Source organism: Neurospora hispaniola, assembly GCF_033458365.1.
Source record: "Neurospora hispaniola strain FGSC 10403 chromosome Unknown B0T23scaffold_2, whole genome shotgun sequence".
NCBI classification, from domain to species: Eukaryota; Fungi; Ascomycota; class Sordariomycetes; order Sordariales; family Sordariaceae; genus Neurospora; species Neurospora hispaniola.
In genome coordinates, this window is record NW_026944407.1 from 4,903,202 (window position 1) to 4,917,613 (window position 14,412).

At 56.5% G+C, this 14,412-nt stretch overlaps 1 protein-coding gene across 1 annotated transcript in view; it reads left to right on the forward strand.

Moving 5' to 3' along the window:
* Positions 1 to 306: 306 nt before the first annotated feature.
* Positions 307 to 14,412, forward strand: part of B0T23DRAFT_309323 (uncharacterized protein) — a gene marked incomplete at both ends in the record, with an annotated part of 32,699 nt that continues 18,593 nt past the window's right edge. Inside the window, 6 exons of the mRNA XM_062834515.1 lie at positions 307 to 5,283; positions 5,339 to 6,922; positions 6,971 to 11,081; positions 11,136 to 11,632; positions 11,689 to 12,892; positions 12,959 to 14,257. Coding sequence (XP_062696236.1) covers positions 307 to 5,283; positions 5,339 to 6,922; positions 6,971 to 11,081; positions 11,136 to 11,632; positions 11,689 to 12,892; positions 12,959 to 14,257 — 13,672 coding nt within the window. The remainder of the gene's footprint in view (positions 5,284 to 5,338; positions 6,923 to 6,970; positions 11,082 to 11,135; positions 11,633 to 11,688; positions 12,893 to 12,958; positions 14,258 to 14,412) is intronic.

Sequence of the window (14,412 nt, forward strand, 5' to 3'; positions counted from 1 at the left end):
AACACAACTTCACCAAAAAAATCACACAAAATTACCCATACCATCAACCATAGTGTTTAGTATCGCGATCGCTTACCATACCATCCTAGCCGTAGTAGTGTTTTGCAAAAAAGACTCTCGATACCCCATTATTACGCGAAGAAAAAGAAGCTTAGACACACACACAACGAAACTGAACGACCGTAACGAATGAACGACACCCCCTACCAATTGCCAGCAACATTAACGACGACGCATACACATCGCCCACCGCAAATGAATGGCCCGTAACGAAACACATCACATCCTATACCCAAGCGGTCAACAATGATTCCGCGAGACCAACGCCGCCGGAGCCCCGAGAGGGAGCGCCGCCGACGCGCTGACCGCCGCCAGTCCAGAGAACAGCTCGCCGCTGCCGCCCTCGCCGCCGCCGCCGTCGGCCAAACTGCTGCCAAAACTGCCGGCCCCTCCTCCACCCACCGATCCCGCGCCAACTCCAGCACTTCCTCTTCCGCCGTCACCTCCTCCGACGAAGACAGCGCCCCCAAAAACACGGGATGGGGCTTCCGCTCCTTCTTTTCCTTGGCATCCTCCAAGAAAGTGCGGAAGCGCCGATCCTTTCGAAAGAAGAACTACTCCTCGTCCTCCATCGACAGCAACCTGGCCTATGGCGGGTACCAATCCAGGTCGTCCCTCGAGTCGCAAAGAGGCGCCAGGAGAAGGAGCGGACCCCAGAGGAAGATTAGCCAGACCTATTCCCAACACTCCCACCACGACAAGGAGTATCAACAACACAACCAGGATCAGTACAGGGATCATCCACAGTACGAGCAGCCTCAGCATGAATACCAGCGCCCAGAATATGTACCCCAGGACCAGTATGCGCACTCGGACCAGACCACACCACGACCAGGCCAACCCACACAGCACCCACATGCGCAGCCCGAGCCATATTATCGACACCAGCATCAGCAATACCACCAGCAGCAACCTCATGCCTATCAGCACCCTGCGCAGCACTACCATGGCCAGCCCGAATATGATCCAGAGCTCTTTACGCCCGATGGCCGACCCAACTTGGCGCGAACAACGACCGACCAAGAGATTATCGAACTTGGGCGCAAGATCTCTGACCTTGCTAGGGCTTCCAACCTCCGTGACCTGGAAAGGGCTGGCAAGCAACGTCCATCCCAGCTGGTAGGTGCCGCAACCGCCATCTCCAACTTTCGTCGCCAGAATCCGAGGAGGAATGGACGCCGCGGTCTTGCTCCTTCCAAGTCCTCCAAGCGCGATGAGCAGAGTGACGACGATCAGGGCTGGGACACGGCTTCGGACTCGGACTCGGACTCGGACTCGGGTGACAACGCGGAAGAGGCCAGCGCTAGTGACTCTGACCTTGCCTATGGTTCATCACCTCAATACTCGGACGAGAAGCTGTCTTCTTCCCCGGCCCCGGTTGCCGCGCCTCCACCCCCGACCATCAGCCCTCAAAAACCCTATATCAGGAACAAGGCCATCGATCCCTCCAAGTTTGGTCCCGTCAACTCCTTGCACGGTCTTGTGACTCCCCTGAATGGGTTCCGACCGACTGAAGATGTGCTTCCACCCCGTCAGTCAAAGCCCTGGCTTAGCAGATTCGAGAACGATCCTCTTCCGAATTACCCTACCCCGACAGACGAACTCGATACACCGACGCAGATGCACTACCCGATCGCTACCCCGGATCCCCGCAGATTCGATGCTGTCACCAGTCCAACTCTGGTATCCGGCTCACCTCTGATCACATCACGACCCGTCACTGTTGCCATCCAGGCCCCCAAGCCCCGTGTTCCGGTCTCGACACGCGCTCTGGAGGAACACCCCATGCCGCGCCAGAGATCCGCCGATGGTAGGCTTATGGCGGTCGACTCTGCCTTGGCCAAGTCCATTGGGAATGCAGCTGATAAACATGAAGTAATACGAGATGATACGCCACCTTCCAACTACCGACAACATCGCTCGCGTGCTCAGAGCAATGGATCTGCTCATCCGTCTCATACTTCTCACCACTCTCACGCCCAGTCGCATACTTCTCGTACTTCCCACACCTCTCACGTTCCAGTCCATGTCCAAGTACCGCTTCCTACGACCCATGACCTTGAGTTCGACGATTGGCACGACTTTGAAGACCGCAACACCCGCCTAGCCTCCGATGCTCCCCAGTTTACCGATCCAGCTGCTGCCGGCGTTGCCGCAACACTCATCGGAACTGCCCTTTTCCAGGACCGATACCGACGAGATGACGAGGAGGATCGCAACCTGGACCCCAACCACGTTCTGGCCGAGTACAAGCAACGTGTACAACAGGAGGAAGAGCAGCGTCGGAAAGCCGAGGAGGCTGAGAGGGAGCGTCTTGAGAAGGAACGCCACGAGCGGGAGGCCCGTGCTGCCGCCGCCATCAAGCGGGAACGTGAAGCGCGCGAGGCTCAGGAGGCTGCTGAACGGGAGGCTCGCGAGAAGAAGGAGGCAGAGGAGCGTGCCGCTGCTGTTGCTCTTGAAATCGCCGCGCAGAGGCAGCGCGAAGAGCGAGAAGCGCGTGAGGCCCTTGAAAAGATGGAAAGGGAGGCTGAAGAGCGCGCTGCTGCTGCCGCTGCCGCTCAACGAGAACTTGAAGCTCTTGAGAAGGCTCGCCGCGAATCTCACGAACGCGAAGTTCAGGAGGCCATTGAGAAGGCCCGCCGCGAAGCTCAGGAACGCGAAGTTCAGGAAGCCATTGACAAGGCCCGCCGCGAAGCGTTGGAACGCGACGCAGCTGCTGCTGAGCGAGAACGTCAAGAGCGCGAGCATCTCGAGAAAGTTCGTCGTGAGGCGGAGGATCTTGCTATTGCTGCCCGGCGAGAGCTCGAGACCCGTGAAACTGCGCTTGAGGCTGTTGCCAAGGAGGCTAGGCGTCTCCGTGACGAAGCCGATTACCGTGAGCAGTACGAACGTCGTGTCCGAGAGGCTCGTGAAATGCAGTACAAGGAGGAGCGCCGGATGTATGATGCTCGATATCGCGCTGATCGGGAGAACATGATTATCGATGTTGAGCCTCGGCGCCGCAGCACTAGCCGGCAGACGAGGGATGAGTCGCCCGAGGAAAAGCGCTCCAATGCAGGTAAGGAGACGGAACGAGATGAGCATCACCGTCCCAAGCGTGAACCTGTTACCATCATCAACGAGCGCGACGTTCCGAAAGACGAGCCCAAGCCCAAGGTCGAAGAGCCCACCCGATCCGTCTCGGAGAAGAAGCGAGAGAGTATGGGCGACACTCTGGACCCGAAGCCCAAGAAGCCCAGCAAGGAGGAGAGACGTGCTAAGCGCGCCGAGACCCTCCGACTCCTCGCCGAAATGCAAAGGGAACTCGAACTCGAAAAGGAACGGGCAAGGAAGTTGGCCGAGCTTGAAGCTGCCGAGCAACGGCAAGAGAAGCCCAAGGACGAGGAACCTCGCAAGTCCAGCCAACCAGTTGTGCCGGAGCTTTCGAAATCCCCCAAGGACCAGGTTAGTCACGACTCCAAGGCAGCGCCAGCTCCAGGACCATCCCCCTCGAAGTCTCCCAAAGGCGTAATTGACCCATTTCAATTTCAGGTTCCGGATGATGCTTTCGCTACGCCGGTTCATGCTACCCCGGCTAGGCCACTAACTCCCCAGGTCTACACGGTTCCCGAGCCTGATTTCTCGCCTCCAAAGCGCCGTCAACTAACCCGTGCACTAACCGATGCGGAACTTGAAATTCGTGAGAGGGTAACTCGTCGTGACTCGTTCGAGATCCAGCAGCGTCAAGAAGAGATCCGTAGGAGCAGGAATGCATCGGAGCAGCCAACCACCAAAGATGCCGACAAAGCGACCATTCCCGAGACTGACAAGGAGACGTTGATGGCAGAGGAACCTGAACGTGAGCGGAGCCGAAGCCATAACCGTGCGGGAAGCCGTGTTCGCGAATCCGAGCCACTACGTGACGCGAACGAAGAGCCTGAGCGTACTCGTAGCTGGAGCCGTCAATCCAGTCACGTTCGCGAAGCGGAACCAACGCCAGATCCGCAGACTGAAGCCAACAAGTGGTATCGTGACTACGTTTCCAGCCGGCGGGAGGAACGCTTGCGCAGCAGCTCGCCTAGCCGATCAGTTGTGGATAAGTATGACGATTCAGTGTTTGGACCGCCCACACCTGTCATCGTCACAGCGGAACCAACGATCATCACGGCCGAACCTAGTTGGGCCACAGCTGAGCCTGCCGATGATGGAAAACCCAAGAAGGGCAAGTACGCCGAGCCCGATGCCGATGTGAGGATCGATCATGTCATCTTGCCACGAGACTTGCACAGGTTCCTCAAACCGGCAGAGGATCATTCCAGCCTTCATGCGCCCACCGGTCAGCCAATGTTTAGTTCGAGAGATCCATCGTGTGAGAGGGAGAGGCCCTTGCTGAATCTAGTGCTACCCACACCGGCGCCGACTCCTACTCCTGAACGTGAACGCAGAGAGCGCGCAAGACAAGCTGCCCGCGAGTCCGAGGTGGAGCTTGAGGAATCCAGGCTGGCTCCCGTTGCTGCAGAGGAATCGAAGAAGCCAAACTACATCCTCAACGCCCGCGGTGAAATCGAAATCATCGCCCCAACCCCCAAGGATGAAGACACGGAGTCTGTCAAGTCAGATGGGTGGGTGGAGCCCGTGGCTGATACCGGGTTGACGCATGTTGTTGTGGACAGGTCGAGACAAGCGGCCGTGGAAGCGATCAAGCGCGCCCTACAGCCTAAGAGGGAAAGAAAGGCGAGCATTGCTTGGGGAACGCTTGCCGGTGCGGTGCTTCAGAAGGTCGCTGAGGATAGGAAGGCCGCCGCTGAGCAGAAGGCCGAGGTCCCGGCTGCGGAGGAGAAGAGCCTTGCTCCCGAAGTTGAGGAAAGGGTTGAGGTGGTTCTTCCGGCTCCAGTTGTTGAGGCGCCGATTGTTGAAGAGAAGCAGCCTGAAGAGCAGAAATCGCGGGAGATCGAGCCCGAGACAAAGCCGGCTGACGTTGCTGCACCAACAAAGACCGAGGTGCAGCCGGACGTTGAACTACCCCGCCAATCCCCGCATCCCGATCCGGAGCCGCATCTGGAGCCGCACCATGAGGCGACTCCGGTTCCTGCCATTACCATTGACGAACCGGAGAGCCCGAAAGCGACTGAAGAGCCCAAGTATGAAGAGATCAAAGAGGAGCTCAAGGAGGAGGAGGAGGAGCAGAGTGCGCTTACCGAGGGAGAATCCCACGAAGAGAAAGGAGATGAGGCTACGCGTCAGGTGAGATTTTAACCATGATCATAGTGGACGATTACGATTGCTAACCTAGTTACAGATTGTCGATGAGTCCGCAAGTGACCCCATTAAACCCAAGCGCAAGCTTCCGAAAAGCCTCGCAGAGCCATCAATCTTCTCTCCTTACCGTCCCACCTTCTCCGATAACTTTGCCGATGTGGTTTGCGGCGAACACCCCAACCCCGAGCCTCATGCCGACACCTATACTTGGCGCCGTGAGGCCATGGCAACTCAATCCTCCATAGGCGACGAGTGGGAGTCCATTCTGCGAAAAGCGGAAATTGGTGAGGACGAAACCACGACGAACCCAACGGAGACATTCAACCCGGACAACCGAGAGCCGCCAGATCGGTTGAACAAGGAGTTTTCGTTCGAGGTTGTGGAACACGAGAACTCGCAGACCAATCCTTCGGATGAAAGTGAGAGGGAAAGCAAGAAGATCAGTACCGAGCAAAATGGTGTTTCAGACCGCCGACCCAGCAATGAGTTTATTGAATTTTTGAAGAATCAGACCAATAACTCGGCATCGGACCGCAAGCATGAGCACATCATTGCCACCACCGAGATGAAGGGCAACAGCGAGGATGAGTATTTTTTAGGTAATGCCGGCACCCATGGCGCAGGTGCCGGCTCGGCTGAGGATTCTGAGGCTGCGACCGCTTCTGACAGCAAAGACGCGGAGGCCCAGAATCTCCCTCGCCCAAATGCCACCCAGGCCTCCATGGATAGTATCCCCGTTGCTGAATCTGAGAAGGAGGAGGAGAAATCACACGGTAGCAATGCCGGTTCGGACAGTGCCCCCAAGCCGACCCAACTGCGAAACACGGATTCTCGGTTTATCGACCCTGAAGTCCTTGTCCACAGACCATTCACCCCAGCCATCGACCCTCAATATGGTGATCTTCTTCCTTTGCCTCCTTACCCTACTCTCACGGGGCCTGGGTACCGCTACCTTGCAGACTTGCCCTCGCCGCTTGACTTTGATCTCGAACAGCTTCCCGCACTGCCGGAAAGCAGACCCTCTACGCCACCACCTACGTCTGGCTCTCCAGGCAACGCATTCAAGGCCGCCGTAGCAGCAATGATGGGCACCCAATCCCTGATCAGGAGACAGAGGGGTCACACTCGCAGCCGTAGTGCGCTGGATGGGACCGCCCCAGTGAGAGTACCAAGCCAGACCGCCGTCCCTATCCAGTTCCGTCTGAAGGGGAAGAAGAGGGCAGGGTCGGTGCACTCACTTCCACCTTCTGAGGCCTGGGGGCAGTCACCCGCTTCAAGGCCATCTAGTGCTCATGGTGACGCCGCTGCTGCTTCCGATGGGACAACATTCCCGGTCAGGAGCAGGCCGAGACCGACCAGTTGGGAGGGTTCGATGAGGGAGATTAAACCTTTGTATCTTGTTGAGCGAAACGCTGCTACTGCTGCTGCTGCTGTGTTGGCGCCGGCTGTTGATACCGAGGAGGCTCTTCCTCCCCCGGAGAGCTTTGAGTTGCCGGAGGATGATGATTTGGACTTGTTGCCTGCTTTGCCGGAGAGTGCGCCTGAGAGTGATGCTGGCTCGCCTGTTGTTGCGCCCCGGACTGAGAGTCTCGAAAGGGATGTGCCAAGTGAGGATGAGGATGAAGTTCTGAAGCCTGTTGACCTTTCTATCTCCAAGCCCGAGACTGTTGAGGCGGTTCTTCCTGCTTCGGAAGCTACTCCCACTCCAGAGACTGTCAGACTTCCGGTTGATGAGGACTTGGATCTCCTCCCGGCCCTTCCTGAGAGTGATGCTGGTTCACCTAATGTCACCCCCGTGAATCTGTCAACCGATCTACCTGTTGATGAGGATCTCAAGCAGGTTGAAGTCCCCAGCCCGGTTTCAACTGAGAAGGCTCTTCCTGCTCCTGAGACTGTCGAGCTCCCGGTTGATGAGGATCTGGATCTGTTACCGGCTTTGCCTGAGTCCCCGACAACCGAGTCTGCTGTGCCTGTCTCCTTGCCGGCGGTTGCTCCAGAGGTTGTTGAGGAGGTTCCGGCTGCTCAGACCCCTCAGGTGGTCGAGGCTCCCGAGGAGTTTGAGATCCCTGCTCCGGAAACCGTCAAGCTCCCCGTCGATGAAGACTTGGATCTCCTTCCAGCTCTACCGGAGAGTGGCCTTTCTTCGCCTACTCTTCGTGAACCTGCCTCACCTGTTTCCGTTGGTGAGGATGATGCTCTCTCAACTCCCGCTGAGGACGTTCCTCCTGTCCCGACGATTGTCAACCTTCCAGAGGACATCAAGCTTCCCGCTGATGAGGATTTGGACCTCCTCCCTGCATTGCCTGATAGCGTTGCTTCGTCTCCTACTACTGAGACTGTGCCCGTCTCTCTGCCGATCTCGGCTCCAGAGGTTGCTCAGGACACGGAGGAGATGCCGGAGGCCGTTATTGAAGTACCAACTACCGTAGTCAAGGAAACTCTGGCTCCGGAGGCTCTTAGACTTCCTGTTGATGAGGATCTTGATCTTCTGCCTGCCCTTCCGGACAGCCTTGCTACTTCCCCAACAACCGAGACTATGCCATCCCAGCCTTTCGTGGAGGAAGTAGTTGAGGAGACATCGAAGGCCGTTGAGCGTGAGGTTCCAGTTCCGGAAAACATCAAGCTCCCACTCGATGAAGACCTTGATCTCCTTCCGGCTCTACCAGACAGCATCGCTACCTCTCCAACAACAGAGACTATGCCATCTTTGCCTATCTTGGCCCCTGAAGCTACAGATGCGCCGAAGGAAATTGAGGTCGCTCCCGAAACTGTCACACTCCCTGCTGACGAGGATCTCGATCTCCTCCCGGCTTTACCTGCAAGTGGCAATACTTCTCCGGAGAGAAGCACTTCGCCCGTCCTCCTCGAGAAGGCCGCCTCGCCTGTCATTATTCCTGAGGCCGAGAAAGTAGCGCTTCCGGTTGACGAGGACTTGGACCTGCTTCCTGCGCTGCCTGAGAGTGGCCCTGCCTCACCCACGAAGGAACATGCTTCGCTTGCTGCCTCGCCGGTCGTTGCTCCTGCCACTGAGAAGGAGATCGATAACGAGGTTGAGCTTGTTTCGGAAGTTAGCCGTGGGTTGGAGGTGCCTGAACCAGAGACTATCTCATTGCCTGTTGATGAAGACTTGGATCTCCTTCCTGCTCTTCCTGAGAGCGGGCCTGCTTCGCCTTCTAAGGAGCATGCTTCGCTTGCTACTTGTCCTGTCGCTGCCCCTACGCTTCTCGAGGAGATCGAGGCTGAAGTTGAACTCGTTCCCGCGGTTAATAACGAGGTCGTTAAAGGACCGGTGCCTATGCCTAAGCCTGAACCTGAGGCTATCTCATTGCCCGCGGACGAAGATTTGGACCTCCTTCCTGCTCTTCCTGAGAGCGGGCCTGCCTCGCCAGCATTGGAGCGATCCGCTTCCCCAGCGATGCCTGTGCTCGAGAAGGAGGAGGCTGTTCCTAAGGCCATCTCAGAGGTCGTCCGTGAAGTTGTCCCTGAGCCTGAGAATGTAGCACTTCCTGTGGACCAAGACTTGGATTTGCTGCCTGCTCTTCCTGAGAGTGGACCTGCCTCGCCTATTAAGGAACATGCTTCGCTTACTACTTCGCCAATCATTGAAGCGGTCGTTGAGAAGGAAGCGGTTGTTGAAGAGGTGCATGAGGTTATCCCCGAACTCCTGCCACTCCCGGTTGATCAAGACTTGGATCTCCTACCTGCTCTTCCGGAGAGTGCTCCCGTCTCGCCTACCAAGGAGTACGACTCTCTCGCAACCTCGCCAATTACTGAAGCGGTTATTGAGAAGAAACACTTCGTTGAAGTTGTCCCTGAACTTCTGCCACTACCAGTTGATCAAGACTTGGATCTCCTTCCTGCTCTTCCGGAGAGTGCTCCTATCTCGCCTACCAAGGAGTTTGCTTTCCCGGTTTCCTCTCCGACCGAAATCCCTCAGGCTGTTCCTGACGTTGTCCCCGAGGATATTTCCAAGACTGTCCCAGAAGTTGTCCCTGAACTTCTGCCACTCCCGACCGACCAAGATTTGGATCTCCTCCCCGCTCTGCCTGAAAGTGGTCCCAGCTCTCCTGTGAAAGAAGAGTTCGCGGCACCAGTGGCCCAGCCGACGGATATTTCAGTCGACACAGAGGTTGAACAGTCTTCCAAGGACACGGAGGGTGTCTTGTCAATTACTATTCCCGAGCCTGAGTCCGTGCCACTTCCAGCTGAGTCCGAGGACGGTCTTTGGGCTTTGCCTTCGCTGCCTCAAAGTCGCACTGGCTCAGGATACGCCTCGCCCGTCACTGCTGATATCCCGGCTGAAGTGGTTGAAGAAGTCTCATCACCCGCCAAGGCTATTGAAGAAACATCCAAGCTGCCCATCTCCGTCAACCCTGAGACTGTCCGCCTGCCATCTGACGACGGTCTTTGGGCCTTGCCTTCCTTGCCTGTAAGCCATGAGGGATCGGGATACGCTTCGCCAGTTGCGGCTATGCCTACGCTGGGTGTAGAGCCGCCGATGGAGGATCTTGCGGAGTACTTCCCTGACCATTACGATCAACGAGTCGTCGAAGAAGTCTCGTCCAAGGAGCCTCTTGAGGTTGAGACGGAGTTGCCGCTTAATTCCCTGCCTCAACTGCCCGCTGATGAGGACCTCGACCTTCTGCCTGCCCTACCTGACAGCCGCGGCAGCTCTCCCGAACTGGCTGTTACTTTGCCAGTCGAGGAACACCAGGAGGTACCACAAGCTGAACAGTCTGAAAAGCAGCTTGACCTCTCCCAGCTTCCGGCTTTGCCTGTTGATGAGGATCTCGAACTTTTGCCTGGCCTTCCAGAGAGTAGGAACGAGTCGCCTGAGCCGCAAGTTGAGACTGTCCCGGCTGTCATTCCCGAGCAAGCTGAGGAGAAGAAGGAGCAGGAGCAGGAGCAGGATTTGTCCAAGTTGCCACCTCTGCCTGCTGATGAGGATTTGGATGTCTTGCCTGCGCTGCCTGAGAGCAGAAACGAGTCGCCTGAACCTGAGGTCTCTCTACCCATCAACACTCCTGAGCAGGCCGACCTGTCCAAGTTGCCAGCTCTGCCTGTCGATGAGGACCTCGACATCCTCCCTGCGCTCCCTGAAAGCAGAAACGATTCTCCTGAGCCCCAACCTTCTTTGCCCAAGGCCATCTCACCAGAGGTTCTCCCTCTTCCGGCTGACGAAGACTTGGATCTTTTGCCTGAACTGCCGGAAAGCCGGGGTAGTAGTCCCGATCAGGAGACTTCGCTTCCAGTGGCTGTACCTCAATCCCCCATCGCCGAGGAAGCTGTTAAGGATGTCAAAATCCCTGTCGCTGAAAAGGACCTCTCTTGCCTGCCAGCACTTCCCGTTGACGAAGATCTCGAACTGCTTCCTGCCTTGCCTGACTCTCCTGCAGCTGACAACTTCCCCGAAGAGGAGGAGACGCAAACTACGTGGCAGCCCGATGAGTTCACACAGCCCGCTTGGGAAGAGACACAACCTACTCAGATGTCTGACATCAGTGAAGAAGACTTCCCTGTTCCTGCCGTCAAGGGTGACGAGGTGTCTCGGGATTTGGCTGACCTTCCAGCTTTGCCGGAAAGCAGATCCAGCAGCCGTTCTGAGGACATCGAGACGGCTCCTAGTCTTGAAGACCCTTCGGAACTCCCGCCACTGCCAGAAAGCAGGGAAGATTCTCCTGAACCAAGGTCCCCGTTGCCTAATCTTGGGGCCCAGCCAGCTACGGAGTCACTTGCCAAGCAGACTGCGCCCAGTCAACCCTGGAACGAGAGCGAGACTCAAGGTACAAAAAATCCGTCCGATGAAAGTTTGCTGAAAGCTAACATTGACTTTACAGACGAACCCCTCCCGGCCTCCAATGAACTCATTGTAGGCCACGTCCGCCGCGACTCTTCCGAAGCCGCTCACCCATCCGACATCTACGAAAAGCCATCCTCCCACAACCAGGCCAAGTCCCCCATGCTTATCGGCAACAATGACCCCAACGAAATTGACTACAAGCTAGCCGAGACCATCTACGAGGACATGTGCGACGAGGATGACGCTTCTACGGTGGCTGCATCAGACGCTCCCAGTTTCTTGTCCGGCGCCAATGCGGAACAGAAGGAGCAGATTGCCAAGGCCCTTGCGGGCGACTCCGAGGCTACTTCTAGCTTGAGCCCCGAGAGCTCCTTTAGGGTGTTGCAGTATCTGAAGAAGAGAGATGCGGCGATGAAGCAGGGTCAAACGTATGAGGAGCCCGAGGAGGTTGTGCCAGGCCCGTCGTCGCAGTATGAGGACGAAGAGGAGCAAGTTCCACAGGAGATTGAGGACGCACTGGAGTCTATCGAAGAGGTATTGTCCACAATTTCTACGAATGGGTGTTACAGATTACTGACTAATTGTCCCAGCAGAGCAAGAAGGCCAAAGGAGTTTCGTTCGAATCTTCGGATACTCCAACCGAGAAGCCTGACGTTCCTGAAGACGTACCTGCCGATCACACCACATCCGACCAAAGCACGCCTCGCCAAGAGCTCAGGATCGGCATTCCAGGCCCAAGCTCCAGGGTAGCCAACCTCGAAGCGGTCAACGATGAGATCGAAAATATTCCTGATGCCGAAGCCCAAAAAGATGAACTTCCCAAGACTTCGACCGACAAAGACAAGCACACCGAGTCTCCATCGAATCAGGAGGAGTCCAGCGGTGAACCCCAGCCCGCCAATACCACTCAAGAAGACTCCATCCTCGGAGGCGGTCTCGTCGCTGAGCCTGAGCGTCAGCGGCCAATGAGAGTAGCCAGCCCTGAAAACCAGTGGGGCACGCTTGGCGACCTGGACGACTTGGATGACGAAGATGACGACGATGTCAGCGAATATTCGCCCGGCGGTACTAATTTAAAGAGGCACTCGCTGACTAGACTGCCGACGTTCCCTGGTGTTACGGCTTTCTTGGGAAGGAACTTTAGGAGCAATTCGGCCCCGAGCCCGTCGGATGTGCCGGTGCAAGACGAGAGGGATTATTATTCTAGTGATGAGCGGGAGATGCTTGGGGAGGAGCAGCAGCAGCAGCAGCAGGAGTTGTCAGGGGATGAGTTGGAGAAGAGGTTGGAGAAGGTGAAGATGGAGGAGGAGGTGGAGGATGAGAGGACTGAGGAGGTTGAGGGTGCTGATGAGTCACAGACCGGACTGGAGAAACCGGCGGAAACCAAACCGGAATCTACATTGGAGGGTGTCGAAGCTGAACCCAGCACAACTAAGAAGGGTAAGAAAAATCAACAGAAGAAGAAGAAGAATAAGGGAAAGGGCAAAGCCGACTTGGAGCCTGAGGTGCCATTACCGACGACACAAGCTGACCTGGAGACAACACTAGCACCTGAAGCCGAAGAGCCCAAAGAACTGGAGCCAGAGGCTGAACCCGCAAGCAAGCCAAAGAAGAGTAAGAAGAAAAAGAACAAGAAAAACAAGAGCGCTGCTGCTAGCATCCTCGAGGAACCAACCATATCTGACACAGCAAAACCCACAGATGGACCCGGATTCGACCGACACAGCACCTGGCCAATGGTAAAGAGCGACGGTGCCCCAAGTGAAAAGAAAACAGCTCCGGAGAGTGAACCAAGTACGCAACACATGTCGTTACCTAAAGGCGAGGAACAGCTCTGTTGACATTTGGTTTTTGAAGCAGAAATCCCGGCCCCCCAGGAATCCATCGACAATGAAAACACTATCCTCCCCGAGGAAATACCTCTCCCAAGGAGCCGCGACCTCTCCCCCTGTGCCTCTGGGGAACCAACGGAGACTGCCGCCATTGAGCGCGAATCAGAGACAGAGACCCCCATGACCAAACACGACGAGGCCACCATTGCCGATGGGAAGCAAACGACTACAAATGAGTTGGATGAAAACGGCTCTGTGACACCCACGCCCAAACAGCATGTCTCTAATGACCACCAAGGGAAACCACAGGGTGATGCGGAACAAGGCGTCCAGACTGCCCCACCTGAGAGCAGCAACACCACTGAATCTCTGACAAGTGGTGCTGAGCAGCCAATCAACCCTCAAGCAGATACTCCCATGGATATGCAACCTGCAGAAGATCCCGTTCCCGTCGAAGCCGCCTTGGAAGATTCGGCGCAGCAAGGTGAATCCCAGACCGATGATAACGACAAGCCTCAGGAGGAGCCAAAGATAAAGGAGCAACTAGCTACAGTATCGCCAGATCTAGTCTCCCCGACATCAGACACATTCACGCCTAGATTGCTGAGACGGTCAAATCCCAAGAAGGAAAAGACCAAGGCCGGCAAGATGTCCAACCCGGCGTCACCTACCATGGGTGCAGGCTGGGGCATTGCCAGCCCTCCCAGTATGAGCTTAGACAAGGCCCTCGAAGCCGCTGACCCGTTCGCCGATGGAGAGTTTGAACGGCGCATGAGAACTGTCAGTGCGAACAGAGAAGCTGAGCGCTCAGCCAAGATCGCCGAGAAAGAAAAACTCGAGCGGGCGCTCTTCTTGCAACGCAGGTCTACCTTTGACGTTGGCGATTCACCGACATCTTCGCACACCAGTGTTGTTGGCTCGACTCATTCCTCCGGGGCCGCAGAGACTGGTTCCAATGCAGAGGAGAGACCGATTTATGCGCTCAAGAGGGCCAGTACCGATAGAGCTGAGAAAAAGAAGAAGCTGGCTGCCGAGAAGAAGAGGAGCAAGAAGTCGGATTGGCCGGATGCCTGGCCGGAGGAATTTGATGAAGAGGCTACGATGCCACAGGAGCCTGGGCATCCGAGCATGTGGCCAGAGCTGCACGGGAGAGCGTCACCGAGCCCGATTAGAGGGCGGTCCGGCTATAGGACGCCGACGCCGCTTGGGCAGCACATCGAGGTGGGCCGTGCAAGTGGACTGACTGGTGATGATTCTGCTGACCATGTTGGTGTTTTACAGGAAACTGATCGCAGGTTATCAGCGGGGGGAAACTCAGTGGGTCCAGGTATGTTTATTGGTCAAATAACTTTATGAGCAAGGGGGTGCCTGCAGATCTAGGAGCGGAAGGGTGTTCAAGCCTATGTCGAACATGTGAATGGGGTACGGGATGGAGCAGCCAGAGCCAGGGGGGGAAGATGGGCGGGGCTGGAAGCTCCCCTA